This window comes from Lissotriton helveticus, chromosome 11 (assembly GCF_964261635.1).
Source record: "Lissotriton helveticus chromosome 11, aLisHel1.1, whole genome shotgun sequence".
Lineage (NCBI taxonomy): Eukaryota > Metazoa > Chordata > Amphibia > Caudata > Salamandridae > Lissotriton > Lissotriton helveticus.
Window position 1 is genome coordinate 645,168,247 of NC_136072.1, and position 21,352 is coordinate 645,189,598.

At 47.5% G+C, this 21,352-nt stretch overlaps 1 protein-coding gene across 3 annotated transcripts in view; it reads left to right on the plus strand.

Moving 5' to 3' along the window:
- Positions 1-21,352, plus strand: part of LOC144791046 (disintegrin and metalloproteinase domain-containing protein 9-like) — a 1,785,694-nt gene that overhangs the window by 18,191 nt on the left and 1,746,151 nt on the right. For all 3 annotated transcript variants that reach the window (XR_013602283.1, XM_078665681.1, XM_078665682.1), the window contains exon 2: positions 18,898-18,971. Coding sequence is in view for 2 of the 3 variants with exons in the window: in XM_078665681.1 (XP_078521807.1) it covers positions 18,898-18,971 (74 nt within the window). In the remaining variant the exon portion in view is untranslated. The remainder of the gene's footprint in view (positions 1-18,897; positions 18,972-21,352) is intronic.

Consider the following 21,352-nt stretch of genomic DNA (forward strand, 5'->3'; position numbering starts at 1 on the left):
CAATCCCCGCTAGCCACTCTCCCCATCTTACCCAGCCTTGGCCCTGTGACGTATGATCTATGTAGGATTTTAATTTGCACCAACCTGAACCTCATCTGGACCGCTACAACCCTCGGGGAAGAAACCGCCTCTGTCCAATCCTCATCGTCCAGTTCCAATCCATCTGCACTCCACGCATCCCTGATACTACCGAGCGGATTTTCCATGTTATTAATTAGCTTCTTATAGCTCAGCGAAACGGTTCTTTCAGGGAGGTGCCCATCAAGTACTCGATCTTCAAGGGGGGAAGCCTCCGGAAGCTCTGTATCTGACGGCACATGAGCAAGAAGGGCGTGTCTAATCTGACGATATCTAAAGTGTTCATTGGTATGCAAGTTATCCTGCTTTTGGAGCGACTCGAAGGTCTGCACACAGCCCCTCCCCCACACATCTTTAATCTGGCTAATACCAATGAGGTCCCATTTATCAAACCCCTTGGTACGCCACAGACTCCCAAGCCTCTCTGAGGTGAACAGGGAAGTAGCCATTGTTAACTTCCCTTCCCATCCCAAACCCCTGGTGGCCGCATGCCAGACGTACACAGCATGCGCCGTCGGACCCGACAGGGCAAATCTCCCTGGTCTGGCATATAATGCTCTGACTGTGTCTCCACCCGAGGCGAGTCCACGATCCATGGCAAAGCCAGGGTCTCCGGGAGGGCAGTAGATCACGTGATTTACTGCCGCGAGATGTGCGTCCCAGTAGTATTTCTTCAAGTCTGGCAGTCCGATTCCACCATCATACCAAGGAAGAGTAAGTTTGACAAAGGCTATACGAGCACTACCTCCCCAAAGAAGCTGCCGCTGGAGTGCTTCAATCTCCCGAAAATAAGCAACAGGCAACAGGGTCCATGGAGTTTTGGAGTATGTACAAAAACCGGGGCAAGGCCATCATTTTGAACAGGACCGCCCTACCAAGTAATGACAAGGGGAGGGCCCTCCATTATTCCACGCCCCTTCTAAGCCGACTCAAGGGAGGTTCTAAATTATTAGTATATCTCACTTTTGGATCCAACGTTATATATATCCCTAGGTACTTAAATCCGACCTGCTCTATCCTTACAGGGCATGCCTGTGGGACAACAGGCGGATCACCAGATATGACAAACAATACTGATTTCGTCGAGTTTATTGCGAACCCCGAATATCTGCTAAATATCACCAGAACATCTAGGAAATTACTCAGGGAGACACTAGGTTTTGTGAGATATAACAAGATATCATCTGCATAAAGCGAGATTCTATCCTCCCAGTCCAATGTCCAGCGCAGTCCACATATTGACCAGTCCCCCCCGGACCCATGCCGCCAGCGGCTCCAATGCTAGCGCAAAGAGAAGTGGGGACAACGGACATCCCTGCCTCGTGCCCCTTCCAAGAGCGTAGTCGGCTGATTTGCAGTTATTTACGATCACTCTGGCCAGTGGAGCGGTATACAACAATCTAACCCATCTAATGAAGTCAGGGCCAAAGCCCAATTTAATAAGAACAGCAAAGAGATAGGCCCATTCAACTCGATCAAATGCCATGGTGGCATCTAAGGACACTAAGACTGATGGTTCTAGTAGTTTCGAAGAGCCGCCCAATATTCCATGAAGTCTACGCAGATTCAGGGCTGTATTCTGACGCGGTATGAAACCCGACTGATCGGGGTGTACCAGAGTAGTGATGACCTTGACCAACCTAATGGCAAGCAACTTTGTCAGTATCTTGGGTTCAGCATTGAGAAGCGAGATAGGCCGGTACGAGGAAGGGGACATCCTAACCCTGCCTTGTTTATGGATGACGTCAATATTTGCCACCCGTTGATCATAAGGCAATTGCCCCAGGTCCCTACTTTCAAGGAACATGGCACGTACATGGGGAGCGATTTTATTGGCATTTAGTTTATACAGTTCTATAGGCAGTACATTAGGGCCTGTCGCCTTCCCGGACTTGATGCCTCTAATTGCTCTAATTGCTCGTGCAACTTCGTTGTCTGTAATGGGTGAGTCCAAGTATTCCCTATTTTCTTCTGACAGGCTGGGCATGGCTATATCGCTAATCATCTCTCCATTCTCTGTCTCGGTAAAACCATTCGCAGAGGTGTACACCTCCTTATAATATTCAGAAAAGGTGTCTGCCACTGCCTGTGGATCTGTGACTTTCTCAGGTCCCGACCCCTCCAACTCCGGTACCAGACGAGAGGCACGCTCTCCATGCTCAAGCCAAGCGATTAATTTACCGGCCTTGCCTCCATGTTCGTATATTCGGCTTTGCACATCGTTATTCTGTGCGATAGCACGTTCCCTCAAGAGGCCCTTATATTTATCTTGTTTCAATTTTAACAAATGCATGTCCTCCTGAGTCGCCAAATCTGACACCTTTTTCTCCAAATCTACTACCTCCACCTCCACTTTGACCACCTCGGTCTGGTGCCTCTTTTTTCCCCCCAATCAAAGAATGGACCGCACCCTGCAATGCAACCTTGTATGCCTCCCACAGGGTCTGTGATGAATCCACCGTACCTAGGTTGTCCTGAAAATAATGTTTCGATATCTGGCGTACCTCCTTTTTTGTGGCAGGGTCCCTCAAATGCCAGGCATTGATCGGTGCAACTCTACCCATTGCTGGCTGTCCCACCTCAAGTTGCAACCACACCGGTGAGTGGTCAGAAATGCCCCCCCCCAAGTATCTTACCTCTCTAATTGTGTGCGCCATGGCCTCAGGAACCAACATGTAGTCTAATCTAGACATGCTATTGTGCGCGGCCGAGACATGGGTGACACATTTCCGAGTTGGGTTACGCAATCTCCAGCTGTCTACCAGTCCCAGTGATTCAAGAAAGTCAGGGAGTCACCTCTGTGATGTTACATGTGGACGCGGAGGGAATCTATCAATTCCACCATCCAACACGGCATTGAAGTCAACCCCCAGAACAAGAAGACCCAAAGGCAGGGTCAGAAAGATAGAACTCAGATCTTTAAAGGTGTCGGCCTGAATGCCCGGCGGCACATATATAGATAGGAAGGTAACTGTCCTACCCCCTAGCTGCCCCGAAACACCTACATATCTGCCCCTCTGGTCCGACCATGTAGCCCGTAGCTCAAACGGGCAAGAGTTTTTAAGCAGAATACCAACCCCTCTAGAACCAGACTTAAACCAAGCGTGCGCTACTAATTTGTATCCACCTCTATGTAGGGCCAGACATCGATTCCCAACCAGGTGTGTCTCCTGCAACAACGCCACCTCCGGGGAGTACCTCCTAATGAGCTGATTCACCATTCCACGTTTGATCTTGTCGCCCAGCCCATTGAAATTTCAACTCAACACTTTCACCCCAATCCCTGATTAGCACTCGACATTCACCCCACACCATCAACATAGAGATAGGATATTGTCACCTGATGCAAAAGAAAGGAAAATAAACAATAAACAAACCGAAACCCAACCCAACTCACAAAACTGAGTTCTCCATCCCTCTCCCTGCACCCCTGCATGTGAACAACGCAAATCCCAACTAGCAGTGTGCCTGTCGCCCTTAATCTAGTCTAACGGTAACTAAAAGTAGAAAACAGAGGAGGGCCAAAGGGACGACCTGCCACCCCCTACCACCCCACACCCCTCGCCACCCCTGTACTATTGAAATCACAAATTTAATACAAAAGAAAACTAAACAGGGGAATATTTGCACGCCCCATTCAGCCCGGCAGCGGCTTACGACAATTTGAGCCAATTAAGTTCGATATGAACAGGCTCATTGTTCCTCCGCCTCTTCTCGGTCTTGATTATCCATACTAGGCATGTGAGTACTGTCCAACCAATCAGCCACCACCTCAGGTTTATCGAAAAACCAGGCCTTCCCGTTGAGTTCCACTCTGAGGCGGGCCGGAAACATCATGGCATACTTTATACCCTTGTCTCTCAGTTTCCTCTTCACTGCCATAAAGCTTTATCTTTGTTTTTGCACCGCTTGAGTGAAGTCTGGAAACAAGGAGAGAGTTGCGTTCTCAAATTTCAATGGAGCTCCGGTCCGCGCTGTCTGAAGGATCACATCTCTGTCCTGAAAATTCAGAACTCTGGCGATCATAGGACGGGGAGGGGCCCCCGGTCTAGGTCTACCTCCCGGAATCCTGTGGGCACGCTCGACAGTGAAGAAATTACTCAAATCCTTAGGTTTAAGGTGTTTGAGAATAAGATTTTCCACAAATAGATCCGGAGTATGTCCTTCTGAATTCTCTGGCACCCCCAGTATACGAACGTTGTTGCACCTTGCCCTCCCTTCATAGTCATCGAGCTTGCGATCGGTGAGAACTCTCGAGGCCTTAAGATTTCGCGCACCTTGCTGCAACAAGTTCACATCGTCTATGAGGCTAGCTGTTTTGACTTCCAGCGATTTAACTTTCTCACCTGCCTTTGTGAGGTCTGCTCTTATTAACCACATCTCAATTGTGACGGTATCAAGCTTATTGTCTAAGACCTCCATTTTCTGGCCCAGGGAAGTCTGGACCCCGGTGATGGCCACCATGAGATCTGCCAGCGTCGGCTCGCCACCAGTAGGAGCGTCCTCCGCCCTCCCTCCCCCCCCCCCGTGGGGCCCTTCTTCAGATCCATCGGTGACCCTTTAGTTAGAGTGTAACGGTCCAATTTGTTGGACTGAATAGTTCTGGAACCTCTAGTGGCCTTGGATTGGGATTTATCCGAGTCGGCTCTTGCCGCCATATCGCCTTCTGATAGCATGTGTGCCCTCTCCACCACTCTCGTTAAGGTCGTGTTACTCCCCCTGATCAGATTATCAAACAATCAAAGGGCCGACTCCAGATATAGCGTATACACTTCACCAGGCCGAGTCCAGACAACACCCCGAGTCACATCGCGTAGATTGTATAACACCCAGGGGTTTGTGTTATTATTCAGGGGAGCTCACCCGCCTCAGTTTCCTCTCCAGAGGCAAGGGACGTGCAACAATAAGGGTGCCACACCCTACTCCCCACTGAACAGCCGGCCGCTTCTCATATCTTCCGGGCGGTTCTTGACCCAATTTATAAGACAGCGCCTCACCACTCCCCGCGGCCACGTGTCCGAGGGCTCGGGCGCAACTCACTCCGGGTGGGCACGGAGGTCAATGACAGAAATGTTATCTCAGCTGCAGTTATCACTTAGCAGACTATTCAGGGAATCCCACTCAGTCGCCACACCAGTGCACTCCTCACCACCTTCGGCAATAGTCCTTCCCACTGTGGGCCTCACAATCCCTGCCCTCCATGGCAGCGCCTCTAGTTGCCATCTCAAGGGAAGGTGGCAGTGTCATGCAGCGTCCGGTTCATCCAGGTGCATTATTTAAAGCGGCTGGCAGGGAGCAGAGATACTCAGACCCCAGAAGGAAGAAGCCGCCCCCATCCACGCATGACTGCAGTCACTCGCGCAATCTCAGCGCTCACTGGACAGCCCCCAAGTCTCAATCTACTGGGGATCTCACTGGCGATAGTAGCAAGCAGATCTCGGGGGGGCAGCCTCGCATCCACACACCCCCCGCCATCCAGTCGACACCCCTCCGCAGTGGGGGCCCGCCTCTCACCTCAGGCCGCCAGCAGCACGTCTCGCAATCAGGCCGACGCCATCCGATCCCCGGCGGCCGGTGTTGTCGCACTAGGCGCCGGCCACTTCGCCACGCGAGGCGCCGGCTTTCAATTGTGGTAGGCTGCTATTTTCACGACAGTGTTGCTCTGCCGTCGGATCTCGGGGGCGGCTCGTTAAACCTCCCGCGGGCGTCGCTACCGCTCCCTCACAAGAGGGTGTGTGCAGGGCTCAGGATAATGGCCAGGATAACGGGGCAGGCGAGAGGGTTCGGCGGAGCCAAGTCCCTAAGCGGCCATCTTGGTCGCCGCCGTCGAAATGACCCATTTCACTTTTAGTCAAAATCAGATCACGTATCAGGCACAAAGTGGGGGTGACCATGTCAAAAGGGGGCACTTTCCTACACTGAGCCTACAGAATGGCAGCTCCCACCCTTCTGCTGAGCTCAATGGAGTCCCTGCCCATTCAGGTAAAATTACCAGGCACAGTGACCTATTGTTTAGTTCCTTTGCAGAATTTCACACTTTATTCAGGCTTAGTAGATGCTGGGAGATGCTGGAGAGTTTATAAAATAAGCCTCCAGGAACTTAATAATTAATTTTCCCTAATATTTATTCAAAACCAACTTTATCATTAGATTGGACTTTTAATAATGGGTAAACATACTTGTGTAATTATTTTTCTAGCTGGTCCCATTTCTGAGATACACTTTTAGTATTTTAATCTGTAGTATGATTTTCTACATAGGACAGCTAGGCCTACCACAGTGAAAAGAGCTTGTGGGGATTTGTCACTATAGGGACATGGTAACATTATTTTCTACATGTCCTACTTTTAAATACCATGCACCCTACCTTGTGGACTACACGGACTTCCTCTGGATCACTTACTAATATTACAATGGTATATCTGAAGCCCAGTTTTCTTTATCACACTGGTGGAAGCCACATAAGTGTTGCAGACCACGGGTGACATTTAACTTTCCATGACAGGGTGCAGTTTCTAAACCATATATTATGAATTATAGGAGAGTTACATACTCCAATCATTCATACATGTTTTAGGAGTTAGAGCACATACACTGGGAACTGGACAGTAGTGCCAAAATGTTCAGAGTTTCACAATCATCAATACAATTCAGCAAGAAAGAAGTGTAAACACAAAAATGGGGCAGATTCTCACAGTACCCATGAAAGGCAATGGATATGAATGCCTTACTGGTACAGAGCACTGCGCTTGGACGCCTGTAATATCCTCATTCCTCTTTTCCTTTTTCCCTGGGTCAAGATCTATCTGGGAGGGTATCAGTCATGTGCAGTTCACCCCTTTATTGGTTCTTGCCCTTAGTTTACTTTATGTTCCTTATGGGTCATTCTCTCTCCACAGCAGAGTCAGTCAGTTCCTGTGGCGTGGTCACACAGAAACTGCAGCACATGTCTGGCTCACTTCCTCATGTGGGAGAAGATGCACTTGCTGAGGCTAGTCCTCTTGGGCCTTAACAACAGTAGGCAGTAGTGGATGTAATCATCTGGAGTCTTTGCAAGGATCTGGCATCATAGCAGGCCTGGTTATAAGTCTACTCTGGACTTTGGGTGGGGTGGTATTGTGGGCTACAGGATCAAAGTTCATGGGCCACTTGGATGGAGTCTTTTTAAGGCAACACAACCCTGCTATTCGGTAGTGCAGTCCATGTGGGCACAGTCTGTAGATGGACTATCACAGTCTCCTGAGCCACAGTCTGTAAATGCAGCGACAGAATTCGCGTGGGTGGATTTCGTCGAAGCCACGATTTCAGACCTGAATCTCTTGTTGTGGGAGACAGTGCTAATTTTTCCTAGACCATGCAGATTGTTTTTCTCAGTCATCCTGTGTGTCTACATGCTCATTGGTCAAATTGCTTTTGGCTCTCCTTGATAAATCACATCTCCTGCAGGATTGGTAAGCTCCTTCTGTCTCACCAGGCAAGTTGGTTTCAAGGCACTTAAGAACAGAGACACAGCCTTTTCCTTCCAAGTAAGATTCCAGGTGATATCCATTCGCCTCTGGGAAGCTGGCTGTCTAGCAGACGCCAGTTGTTGTTGCATAATTGTGTTAGGAGTAATATGCTAATCAGTCCCTTCTTGGTCAATCGGCACTGACAATCACGATTTAGGTCTACACCCTGAATCTACCTTCACACCCACGGGAGGCATGGTACCCAACGAGGTGCTCACATTTGAACAGGCAGTCCTGAGAGACATTAAGAGATGCCCACAAAAACGCACCATTTACAATATGTCTAACACTGAAACTACCGCCATTCAAACTTTGGGCCATGACACTACAATCACATAAAACCTGCTGATAAAGGAGGAACAATAGTGATTATGAATACCAATGACTATGCCACCGAATGGCAACGACAACTGGGGAACCAGGCATATTACACACCTATCATGCAGGACCCCACAGAAAGGCTGAACCACAAGATAACTGCGCTTGTCACGTCGGCTCTAGTACAAGGTTAGATTTCTAAAAAAAAGAGTCAGAGTTCCTGATCAACAGGAATCCTAGGACTCCCTACTCCTATACACTCACCAAGGTTCACAAGGGTACACGGCCCCCACCAGGTAGACCCATAGTGCCAGGGATATGTTCTCTCCTTGAGCCCTTGTTGCAATTCTGCGAGCAATTTATCTAGGTCCTGGTCACCAAGACCCCCTCGTTTGTAAAAGACACCACTAATGTCCTCAATTTACTGAGTACAATTGACAACATCCAAATTGATTTACTTGTCTCGTTGGATGTGGAGGCACTATACACCAACATACCCCAGGATCCCACCTTAGGGTTGATAGAGAACACCCCACTCAGAGAAGATTGGTCATACCTTACAACAGTGAGCTTTATCTTAGAGTGTGCCACATCGCCCTAAAAGAAAACTTTTTTCAGTTCCAGGATCAGCATTATCACAAGACACAATGTTCTTCTATGGCCTGCACCTTGCCTCTAAACCTTGTTGAAGCAGCCACTTCCCCTTCACAACCCTGTACCACAGAAGTCTCACTTTCACTTGACATATTGACCTTAACGTGTCTACGGTCCATTTCTTTCATGCACGAATCAGACTCCTCAATTATTTTAGCAATATCAATTGCATCCTTGAGAGATGGGTCCTTGGCAGCCCATAACCGTTCCTGTGTCAGAACGTTCAGCGTAGGGACATTCCACTGTGGCGCGGGGGTGCGACCACAGTGAAGTCATAACACACCTTCGCCCCGAGCCTGGCCTGCCTTTACATGGCAGACTTGGAAGAACGGCACATCCTGGGGAAGATAAACCATTTTTCTAACAACATCCTGATCTGGCGTCGCTACAGTGACGATATTCTGATCCTGTGGCAAGGCTCAATAGACACTTGTGAAAGGTTCTACGAATGGGAAAACACATTGAATCCTTACCTTAGGTTCACCGAACATATCTCAGCGACACACAGACCCTTTCTTGACCTGTTACTAACCATCAAAGACGACAAATTGTGCACGTCTACATACAAAAAAGACTGCAACAGCCTGTTGAGATACGATACCTCAGAGATAATTTGCCCTTTAGCCAATTTCTCCATCTTTGTCGTAACTGTAGTTCAGATAGCGACTTCAAAGACCAAGCAGAAACCTTGACTACCCATCTCATTGCAGGTAAATACCCGCCACTTGTGGTGAGAACTGCCTGCAGAAGAGCAAGGAACAATAGCAGGGTGGCTCTACTAGAAAAATATGAGCGCCAAGAGAACAAGGTGTAGACATGTGTCACATCATTCACCCCACAGGCCAACTATATACAGAAGATCATTAAAAAACACTGGTCAAACCTGAAAAATGGGTATCTTACGCTAGCCCAGCCACGGTTTGCCTTGAAGCGTACTAGTAATCTCAGAGACACTGTTGTCCACACCAGAAAAAACTGACCAGGTACTCAACAGACACTCTTCGGGCTCCCGCCAGTCATGGGACACTACCCATGTGGATCATGTAGTGTTTGTACACTTACTCAACCTTATAAAGAATCCTCTTCGGAACATCAAAACCTTGGGTACAACATTCACACACGAACTGCAGCACAAGAATCTGTGTCTATATGGTTACCTGCCCATGCACAAAACACTATATAGGCATGACAACTAGGGCAGTTAAGATCAGAATCACTGGACATCGTAGTAATGTGAAATGCAAGAGATTCACAACCAAAATAAGCACCTACTATATTGAGAGAGGTCATACACCTGAGGATCTACGTTTGATATTTATTGAGGCACACACACATCTACACAGCGATTACCTATTCCACTGAGAACAACAATGGGTTTATAGATTGTCATCACATATCAACGGTCTCAATGACTGGATACCATGGGTGGAAGTGTCACTCTAGGAACCACACTGGCATAACTTCTCCTTGCGTCCTTTTCATTGACTGCGGAGCGGTTGGCACCTCCAGGAGCTTGACTATGCTGACCCCATGCATTGTTATGTCCGTTTCACTCCTCCTCCCTAGCCAACTTCAACACATGCACCTGTGCACATGATGTGCCTCTTGGCCCCTCACAGATCCTGCTACTGCAGTTTATGCCCTTCCGACTCCCTGGATCGTCCCTTGGTGCATCGCACCTTCTATGATCCTGTCTCACTCACCAGAGTATACAGGAGTTTCTTGTACACCTTTATGCAGCACCTGAGCAGTCTCAGAGCCTGGCGGCCATGCGCTTGAGTATTCCTTCCATTTCCCCCCACCATAGTGATCACAGACCCCCCCCCCCCCCATGGCCCCTCCCCTTTTGGTTTGTCGGGCTCTAGGCCAGCGCCTTATCCAGGACTTTCTTTCCTGTCTCATAACACCCAATGTCTACAGGGTCCCCCCTCCGCATCCAGGCACGACCCTTGCCCCACCCGCCCACTGGTTTGTGCCAGGCAGGCAACTACTTCCAAGATGGTGCACGCCGCCACTGGTTGACGTCCTATGCCCCAGACGTCACACCAGGAAGTACTTCTCCAGCTTGCTCACCGATGTCCACACTCTAGCACTGGCAGGGCCCTGGGTAGGTCGATAACCACACTGTGCTTCAACACAGTAAGTAACTTAACCTTCTTTTTTCCCTCCACATGTATTGGGTGTATACCCTGGTGGTTTGACGCTGCAATATGCTCGTCCTTGGCCGCAGCCCGAGCTGAGCTCTCCTCCGGCAAGGCGTGCTGTGGCACCTTCATTAAGTGCCTTTGAGTGAATAATCAACACTTTTACCTCCTCTTTTTCAGTTTTGACGATACGCTAAGCCAGCGTATGCCTTGTCAGGTCTGATTGGGGCCTCTTTCTCCTCAACCCCTGGGTAAGTTCCCATTGTGAATCCCGCAGGGTCACAACGCGTTTCCCTTAGGGGCCACACCCACTACTGTGTAGTGTCATGCTTACCGGCTTGTGCAACGCCGCGCCACTCTCCTGACAGGGGACACTCGGTCTGAAGTGGTTGACTTCACCATAGTTTCTTATTTGAACACCGTATCTCTGAACCGCAGTACGTAATTGGGGACACGTATGATTGATTATCTACCCACTTGCAATGAGCATATATCAATACGCTCCACTAGCTTACCTGACACGCACCACAAATATTGTCAGCCCACACTGGTAGTTCTCACGAATATCTCTATTTGTACATGATTATGTATATTTGCTTTTAATTTCTAATCCCTTTTTGTATGGTGTTGCCTCTCCCATATCTAGGTATAAACCCAGGAGATATCCAAAAAGTCTATGTAACGTATATAGGGCATGGTGCATACACTCTTCACTCACCCATCCCTGTGAGAGTAGAATAAGGTCCTCCTGGTCCTGACAAAATGCCAAGATCCACTAGGGACTGTTAGAGGCATGAAACATGTTGACCTTTGTACTTACACCTATTGCAGCTAAAACGATCATTATATTTAGTTTATGTTCAAATCACGTTTTTTATCCTTGACGAAGGGATCCCACCATTAAAATGTAGTCCTTGCTTGGATCCTCTTAGTCATTTTTTAACGCACATAACTCACACCCATTCTACTCACATCTTGTCACTCAGTTGTGCATATCACATCAGCAAAAAAGAAAAGACAGACACCCCTCAAGGAGCCCATTGGGCATTGCAGCGCCAGCCCAAATAAAAGATGCCTGATGATGAATCATGGCACCCCTCGGGTGTGTGAGGGCCCATGCTACTAAAAGGAGTACTCCACTCCACTAACCATTCTCCTGACCTAGATACTCACAAAGTAACAGCACACTCTTTGTTTCCACAATCGGAACTTGGAACATGGCCAAAAACAACAAGAAGTGGGTCAGCAGCTCCCTTTTTCATACAGTCATATAAAACAGGTGATGCAGATCTCTGTCTGCACTTTCAGAACCGGTTTTGGTGTGGGGGGGAGGGGTGTTTTTTCATGTATCGTCCTCCAGGCTGTTCTCCAGACACCCATATTGTGTAGGGTGATGCGGAGGGAGGGGGGCCGCGCGCTGCACCGCGGTACTCATGACGAGCCCAGCTCATCATGCTGCACAGCGGAGCTGTGCTCATGACGAGCTCCGCCACTCCTGTGGAACGCCTGCACAGGAGGGGAATTAGCCCAGTGTGGGCGTTCCGCAGCAGTTATGGCGAGGAGCACAGCTCTACTGTGCCTCATGACGAGCTCAGCTCATCATAACCGCCGAAGGGGTTAAAGTAGTGTAGTCTCGATCCTGGAGTACTCGCAACAGAGGCACACAGAGGTGTAAACTTTCTGCAACTGGCTATCAACAGCCACAACGAACAGTGATCAGGAAAGATGCAAAAGGCTGTCTTTACCTTAAAGATCCCTCTTGCTCTGAATAATAGAGGCTGCAGTTCCAGTCTATCAAGTGACAGAGTTTAGGAAGACTAATCAAAAGCTCCTCTTTGCAGAAGGTCCTAGTCCAATTCTAGGTCTTCTCCCTCTAGTTTAAGTAATGTTAACAATACACTCCCACTCTCTGGTAAAACAGCCTCACCTTCATCTAGTGTACATGAACAGGACAGGCCCTTCCAAAATGGAATTGGGCATCCATTATTGTAGTTCACTCATACAGACAATGCATGTACATCACAGGCCACATACACTTCCATGCATAACATGCACTCGAAATGAACGAATAGAAGTAGAATCTTACATGTGTGGTCCAGTAGACCTTCACAGCAGTGACAGTGATTGGCACAGATTCACAAAGGATGGTATGTGGCTACCACAGCTGTAAATGGTAAACCTACAACAGTTATGATAGTCCACTGTCAGTATATCAGGTCATACTTGGTTTGCTTCTATAAGTCAAGGGACAAGCCTAGGCCTCTTTGCAACCACACTGCATTGGCATGAGGCTGCAGCCAAATAAAAATTAGGATACCGGATACTCTCAATAAGGCATTGACATAACAGGGAATACAACTGTATAACCTGTAGGGAAATTTACCTTCCCAACAAGCTCCAATACTGGCAAAATTGCTGACTGTGCCTGTAGGGTTCTCTGCCAACTGGTGGTGCATTTCTCCATGTTTGGTTGAGGTCCTGAATGCTAGCAGAGTTATGACTGGGACTGAATATTGTCAGAATGGCCATGAGTTTCCTTGTGTGTGCTTTCTGTTTGTGTATCCAAAACCTATCGCACAAAGCTAAACCATTTACAACAAAGTACACATAACTTACAAAGCATGTCAGACCTGTTGACTTTGCCAGTGCCTTTTCTGACTGCCGGGCTAATAGCACTTGTACATATAATGTAAACAAGCCTGTTTCTATTCTGCGTTTTTTTATTAGCACAACGATGTCGGTGTTTGTTTCTGATGGAACATAAATTGCAATGTAGATTTTAAAAGTAAATATATATTAACATCTGAAATGGATAAAATGTCTCAACATATTTTTTCTCTGGCTTTATCTCTGCTATACAATCAGACATCTGCAAATTATTCAAACTGCCAGGTGGGGTACCTCAGTGGTCCTCACTCAGCCCCGCCCTTTTTAATCTGTATGTGGCGCCATTGGCTTCTATTATTAGACAATGTGGGTTCTTCGCTGTCTCGTATGCTGACGACACACAGGTGGTGGTGTCCGTCTCAAATAATTTGGAAGAGACAGCTGACTGTTTCAACCACTGCATGACGCAGGTGAATGAATGAATGCAGGCCAACTGTCTAAAGTTAAACGGGAAAAGAAGGAAGTTATACTGTTAGGACCTAACCCTTCCTTTTGGTCGCCGAGATGGTGGCCTGATAGTCTGGGCAACTGTCCAATCCCAGTCTCCAAGGCTAAGAACACAAATACAATTGGTAACCAGTTAAACAGGGCGCTCGGCTCAAGTTTGAGGGAAAGTTACTCAAAAATGTCTCCCACGGGCTGCGTTTTGAAGATAACAGTGGATGAATAAAATCTAACTGGAACACAAGGACTGTATTGACTGGATCAATATAAGGACTGGAATATATTTGTCTTCCTGCATTTGAAGAATTTGATGTTTTTGGATGATAATTTGTTTAAAAAATTGGGTTCTGAGTGCTCAGGGAGAACCATTTTATCTAAGGCTAAGAACTTGGGGTTTGTCTTTGACGATAAGCTTACATTTAATGCCCAGATCAATAAGCTAACTTCTACCTTTTGGCTTATCATAAAAATGATTAGGAGAATTCGTCCTTTTATCCCTCGCGAGGCATTGAAGAAACTAGTTACAGCTCTTGCTTTGTCCAGACTGGACTACGACAATGCTCTCTATGTAAGGTTGCAATCACAACTGCTACTGAAACTACAGAGATTGCAGAATGCAGCAGCTAGATTGATACTTGACATCCCCAGACATGAGCCGGTTGCCCATAGATTAGAAGGGTTACATTGGCTTTCAGTGGCCGGAAGGATTATTTTAAAATCTCAATGCCTGGCCTTTAAAGCATTGAAAGGCATTGGCCCGCAGTTTTTGAAGATGCATTTGAAATGGTATACACCAGGTAGGAGCCTAAGATCTGCTCACTCTAAACTGCTACAAACACCCAAGTTTAAGCAGGTTCGTTGGGGAGGAAGAGTTTCCTAGTGGGAACAATTAAAATCTGGAACCTCTTATGTCATTCAGAAGAGCTTTGAAGAGCTGGCTCTTCACAAACCGACATGGCGCACAACTGGCACTATAACGATACTGCCCTACTGTCCCTAGCGCCAAGACGCCCCCGGGCATTCATGCATGTTGCACCTCACAGAGTGATGGGTAAACCTACCAGCAATAAGAGTCAGTCTAGAAGTAAATGTGGCATAGTTTTCTACTCCAAAGTACCCATCTGGGCCTTTGAAGGTGATTCTTTGCATGCGCAGAGCAGGGTTGGACTTTAGGGCAATATGGAAGTGCCAGAGTGTTGGTCTGACAAGTCAGTGCATGGGCCGTTGTTTTGGCTGTATGTGGACCTTTTTTGTGGCCATACAAGGCTGGTTTTTACTGTCAATTTCCCTGCTATTACCCCCAAAATTGCCAGCAGCAAATAAAAATTCCCATCATTTGGAAAGCACCTATCAGAATATCTTTATAGGTTCAAAACAGTTCCGATTTGCAAATTTGGGCCACTTTTTTAGGTATCTGGGGCCAGATGTAGGTAGGAATCATTTACCGATTTTTAATTACCGAATTTTACCGATTCGGTAATTAACCACCAACTTCTCATTAAAAGACTCAAGAGAGTTGGTGTGGAAGGCCTGGCACTCTCCTGGCTAACATCCTTTCTGACTCAGCGGAACTATCAGATCTGGGAGAAGAACGCCCGCTCCTCCGAAATTCCCCTCCAATGTGGGGTGCCTCAGGGCTCCTCCCTGAGCCCAACATTATTTAATATCTACATGTCCACATTGGAGGAGGTTATCACCCCGTTCGGAGTAAGCGTAGTAAGCTATGCTGATGACACTCAACTAGTGGTGTCACTATCCCACCCCAGACAACAATCAGCAGATTTATCCAACTGCCTTACGCAGGTCCACTGCTGGATGAACAGCTCAGCCTTGAAATTAAATGGGACAAAAACTGAGGTTCTGCTCCTTGGCCCAAAAGGACTTACACTCTCCCCGAACATCTGGCCAGCCTGCATGGGCCCCCCCCCTGATCCAAAGGAAGAAGCAAAAAGTCTTGGTGTGTGGCTGGACAAAGACCTCTCATTCACCACACAAGCAAAGACAGTTGCCGGGACCTGCTTCGGGCTCATGAAATCATTGAGGAAAGTCCTGCCCCTCCTACCCCCCAACTCCCAAAAATTGCTAATCCAAGGGCTAATACTCTCGAGGTTGGATTACAGCAATGTGATCTACCTGGGCGCCCCCGAAGCGACGCTTAACAAGCTCCAGAGAATCCAGAACATGGCGGCGCGGATTCTCACAAACACCCCTGCCAGAGTCTCGGCTAAACCGGCCCTAAAACTCCTCCACTGGCTCCCGATAAGGGAGCGGGTCAAATTCAAAGCCCTGTGCCTGGCCCATAAACTGCTACGAAATCAAGGCCCCCTTGCCCTCAGGAAATTCATCATACCCTACAAACCTACAAGACCCCTTCGCTCGGACACGGAAAACTTCATCATGATCCCCAGATACAAGAAAGCCCGCTCAGGAGGAAGACGTTTCTCGGTCCATACTGCACGTCTCTGGAACTTGCTTCCTCACGACCTACGACTGGAACCGCAATATCTTCGCTTCAGGAAGCTGCTTAAAACCCACCTTTTTCCCCAATGATTCACGCTCGCTGTAACCCTTCTGTCCGCCCCCATCCCTTACGTTCCCCCCTGGCCCACTGAACTTAGGAGATAGGGTCCACCAGCGCTGGGATACCTCCTGGTGACTACGCGCTCTACAAAAATAAATAATAATAATAAGAAGAAGAAGAAGAATCGGTAAATAAGAAGGGGGGTATGTAGGAACATCCAGATGTTCCATTTACCGAATCGGTAAATATCTGTATTTACCGATTCGGTAAATACCGACCGGTAATGCTCCATTCATTCCTATGGGCTTTGAAGCCCATAGGAATGAATGGGGCATTACCGGTCGGTATTTACCGAATCGGTAAATACCGATTTTGACAAGGGTGCAGGGGGTGTCACTTTGACACCCTCTAGCACCCCCAAAAAAGGTTCGGGGGCCATGTGGCAGGCATACCTGCCCTAAGGGCAGGTCTGCCTGTCATATGGCACAGGTGTGCATGCACACATGTGCATGCACACCGGAATCGGTATTTTACCATCAAATATATTTGATGGTAAAATACAGATTCGGTAAGGGTTGTGGGAAGAGTCCCACCTACATATCAAATTTAACGAATAGGTAATAATACCGATTCGGTATTTTACAGATTCGGTAAATTTACCGATCGGTAAATTTACCGAATCTGTAAAATAAGTGGCCCTACATATCAAAGCTCAAATACCGGTCGGTAACGGCCGAAAATACCGATTTTCGGCCGTTACCGACCAACCTACATCGGGCCCCTGGTTCGCTAATGAGGACCACTTTCATTTTGTTGTCCGGGACAATTTTCAATCCTAGTCCAATATTTGTGTAGAGGTGTGGTGATGAGCAATTTCATCTGCATAAGTATGTTTACCAATGCCAGAAGAACAATTGATGAATGGAATGCTGAACAATGTCAAACCCGCAGTACAGAGATCTGGGCCCAAATCCACCTTTATTTTTGCTCACCATGCTATTCCAGCTTGGAACCAGTCGTAAGCAAATCAGTCTTGATCCTGCTCTCCATGAGAACAGTCCAGCCTGCACTGACAGGCCGGGTCCTCCTCGAAATACATACCAAGCCTGTCATGCAAGGTGGAATAAAAAAAAAATGTTATGGAGTGTTATAAAGTGCAAACTGGACCCGAAGGTATCGGGTATCAGAGCACTTTACATGAGCACCAGTTGCGTTACACAAGGACACATTCATTTTTTTTGTTAGGCACGGGGCAATTAAGTGATTTGCCCAGAATCACAGGATGTTCTGCGTAATTACAGAGACTCGAACCCGGTTCCCCAGATTCGAGGCCGTCCGTCCTAGCCGTTAGGCCAACTCCTCGCCCCAATATCCCCACCTACTTCGGACACTGAAAATGTATAACCAGTATAGTGATTTCTTGCATATTTTGTTTCCCTAACATGCTGGGGAGTGTTTTCAGGTATGTTATGTACACAGTAGTCACCTTTTTGTGAAAGTTCATTGTTGTTTCCTTGATGGTCTTTTACTAGTAAACTCCCCCAAACATAGTTATAGAGCCGACTTTAGGGTGGTGCAACTGGTGCCACCGCCCGGGAGCTGACTTCTACGGGGCGCCATGTTTTCAAATGTGTTATGGAGTTAAAAGCACCTGCTGCAGCTTTCCTTGCCTCTAGCAATTTTTAGGCACCAATAAAAATGCAAGATAAATCTGGTGATTAATGAACCTGTTGGAGAGAGATCAGAGTTTTGTCTATTGGAAGTTTTGACTCATCATAAAGCAGCGCAGAGGGTTAATATACCTGTTGCAAAGCACTCTACCATTTAGATCACAGAAGTGTATATAATGTAGAGTTCAGCGTGTTACTGCTTTTGTCAGAGAGATCCTTTTGTTACTTGCAGTTTAGAAGTTAAAATCCTAACAGAGAACAGTTAGCTATTAACTGTCAAAGAGCTGCATGCAATCTGCAAGGCATAGGTTAGGCGTTATGATTGTTCCCCCAGTCTTTCATTAGCCTATTGTTACAAAATGGGTTCATTTGGGTAGAAATTACTTCTTATTACTAAAGGCAACTTCCAACCATGGTGTTAACGCTTAAATTCCGAGTTTGTGCTTCTCCAGACCAAGCAATCTTAAACTATACAGCCTACCAGTATGGAAGATATGTGACTCTTCAAACGTGTAGTCCTTTGTGTTATGTAACATTTCCTATACACTGATTTACACCCATGATTCATTGTTCCTGTGTAATGTCTATCTAATGTATAGTGCTCTGACACCCTACACTGGTATGAGTAGCACTTTAAAACAAAAGAAATGCATGTGTGAGAGAGTGTTTATGTAGACTTTGAGGGGCTATCTTAAAGGGTGGGAGCAAGGGAATCTGAGGAGAAGGCGGTCATGGGGGATGCTAACAAACATTATTGCACAGGGCGCCACCAGGGCGTAAGCCAGCCGTGCTCAATCAAGCCCTGGTGAAAATCATTGTGGTTCAATAAATACTATCAGCTGATTATTACTTCCTCTTACTATATTTTTCTGTTAATTATTTTGGTTTCTTAGGATTTGAATGTTTATTGACTGCATCTGAAGTGGCAGTTCCACATATACGCCTAGGAATAGCGGAGGAACACACAGTAAGTCATCATGCTTAAAATTTTAACATGCTGAGTATTTTGGGATGGGTAGATGGATACCAAAATCAGCTGTCATGAGCGAGAGCAAGAGACAGAGAGAGAGAATTACGGGTAGAAGAGATAGTGAGACGCTCTTGAGAGAGGTCATTGTGCATGGTAGTTTGAATTAGAAAGATCCAAGTATCCCTGGATGCATTCGACCTGGCATTATGTTTCGTGTTTCCAAAGCAGACATAGTGCCATGCTGCTCATACTGCTCAATTAATATTAAGGTTGAAGACTGTCTTAAACAGCAGAAACCTACATGGACCCATTTCCCATCATGGCATGTTAATTAATACTTGAAAATATTATTGTGCAGGCTGTGTACAAGACCCTAGTTATATATTTCATGATTTTTTACCTTTAAAGACCAACAGCCCAATTTCGAGTTGGCGCAGAAGGTACTCCATCCCAAAGGCAAAGGACTAAACTCTTCACCAAACTGAAGGTCCACCCGCCTGATTTGCAGATTGGCGGACCTTCAGCATGTACATGGCAGATACCACGGCACTCTGCCGGCTAAATACCTCTCAGACGTCTCAATATTGCCAGACATAGTAAGGGACGTCACAGGTTGGGCCTTGACAGCCTGCTCGATCTTGAGTGGGCGGGCACATGTGCTGTTTTTACTTTTACAAACTACCTTTTAATGACCCATATGTAATGGAAGGAAACTTCCATGGTCCCATGGCAATGGAGCATTGCTTTTTTTTAAACATCTTTTTATTGAGTTTCATAGGAATCAACTTAGTACAGAAACAAGATATTCTCCAGGTAGTGCACACATAGGGGTCTATTATGATGTTGGGCCGATTGCCACTGCCCACATGGCGGTGGCGATCCGCCCGACATCATCCCCCGCCCGCCTCCCGTTTCCCCCGGCCATAGTTTGATGGCGGGGGTACCGCAGCGGACGGGAAGACCGTCCGCTGCTTTTCTGCCCGGTCAACGAGTCGACCGGGTGGAAAAGGATTGAATATGGTGGCTCGTGTCTGCTAGACACCCCATCCATATTACAATGTCAGCTGGAAGCAGCCTTGCCGTGCTGGCAAGGCATGCAGATTCCTCAGTTGGGGGCCCGTTGTGGGCCCCCAGGATGTTGGAGGGGTAGAGGGGCACATGGGGGGTACCTATGGTACCCCCCTACATTTGCATGGACAACATGGCAGGCACCGCGCGGTGCTTACCACGTTGTACATGCAAATGCACAGATGCCTTTTTTGCTTTGCGGCGGGTGTTGCTGACAGCACCGCCCGCCGCAATGCAAAAAATGCCGAATGCATCCTGCCAGTGTGGTGGGTGCATCCTAATTGTACATGCGGGACCGCCGCACACATAGCGGGCAGTCCCATTTCCCGGGGCGATGGCGGGCGGAGAAGTATTGCATACATGTACGTTTTAGAACACCAGCGGGGCCCTATTCTTCCATGTCCATCTCGTGTATTGGGGCCCGGGGCCTATGCCGCCTGCTCTGTTATATTTGACTCAATAATCACTTGCTCAGACAGCACTCAGTACCACCCACCCAGCATGCTGGCATCTTCAGGAGGTTCTTCGGAGTTCCTTCCAACAGCCCTAAATTTTTGCTTACTCCTGTGGACAGCCCTGGGCTCAGTAGACAGTCTCCTCAGCATGCGGGTCATTATTTTTTTATTTTCAAAAACACAATCACGCTTTAGGATTTTGTTTTTGAAGATCAAAAAAAAGGTTAATGTGTGCAGTCTGCTGCGGTCATATTGATGGAGCTGCAGGACACACTTTCAATGCATTTGCAGGAACCAATGTGACATCAGTCCATGAAAATGCAAGAGATGTCTGCTGGGCTGGAGGACATCTCTAAATTTGGCGTTCATAGTATCCTTGGCATGGTGGTAGTATCCTTGCTGTGGAAGGTCCCAGGCTGGCTCTCTGCGTGGCTCTCAATCTGCCTTCCACTTCTTTCATGGCTACAGTAGGGGCTACCAGCTACCAGCCACATATATTTCCACCAAGCTACCCCAGCCAGCAGGCTGCCCAGTCCTTTCATGGCTGTGAAGGCGGCTCCAACAATCCTTGTAGGACCCAAAGCCAGAGATCTGTCTAGTTGGCCACTCCCCCGGCAGCCACAGCTTCCAAACCTCTTTAATATGCCTTCGCAACATCACATGCAACCAGTCAGTGGCAGGATCAAGCACTACCTTCCCCACTAGCAGCGCATAACTTTGGACAAATTGGTGCTCCAAATTGTACACGCTTCCATTCACGGAAACCCTGCCACCCATGCCACCATCCTCATATTAGTTGACGGAGGACCATCTCTTCCTGGTGTGTCAGTTTTAGACCTGTCAGCCTTAGGGTGG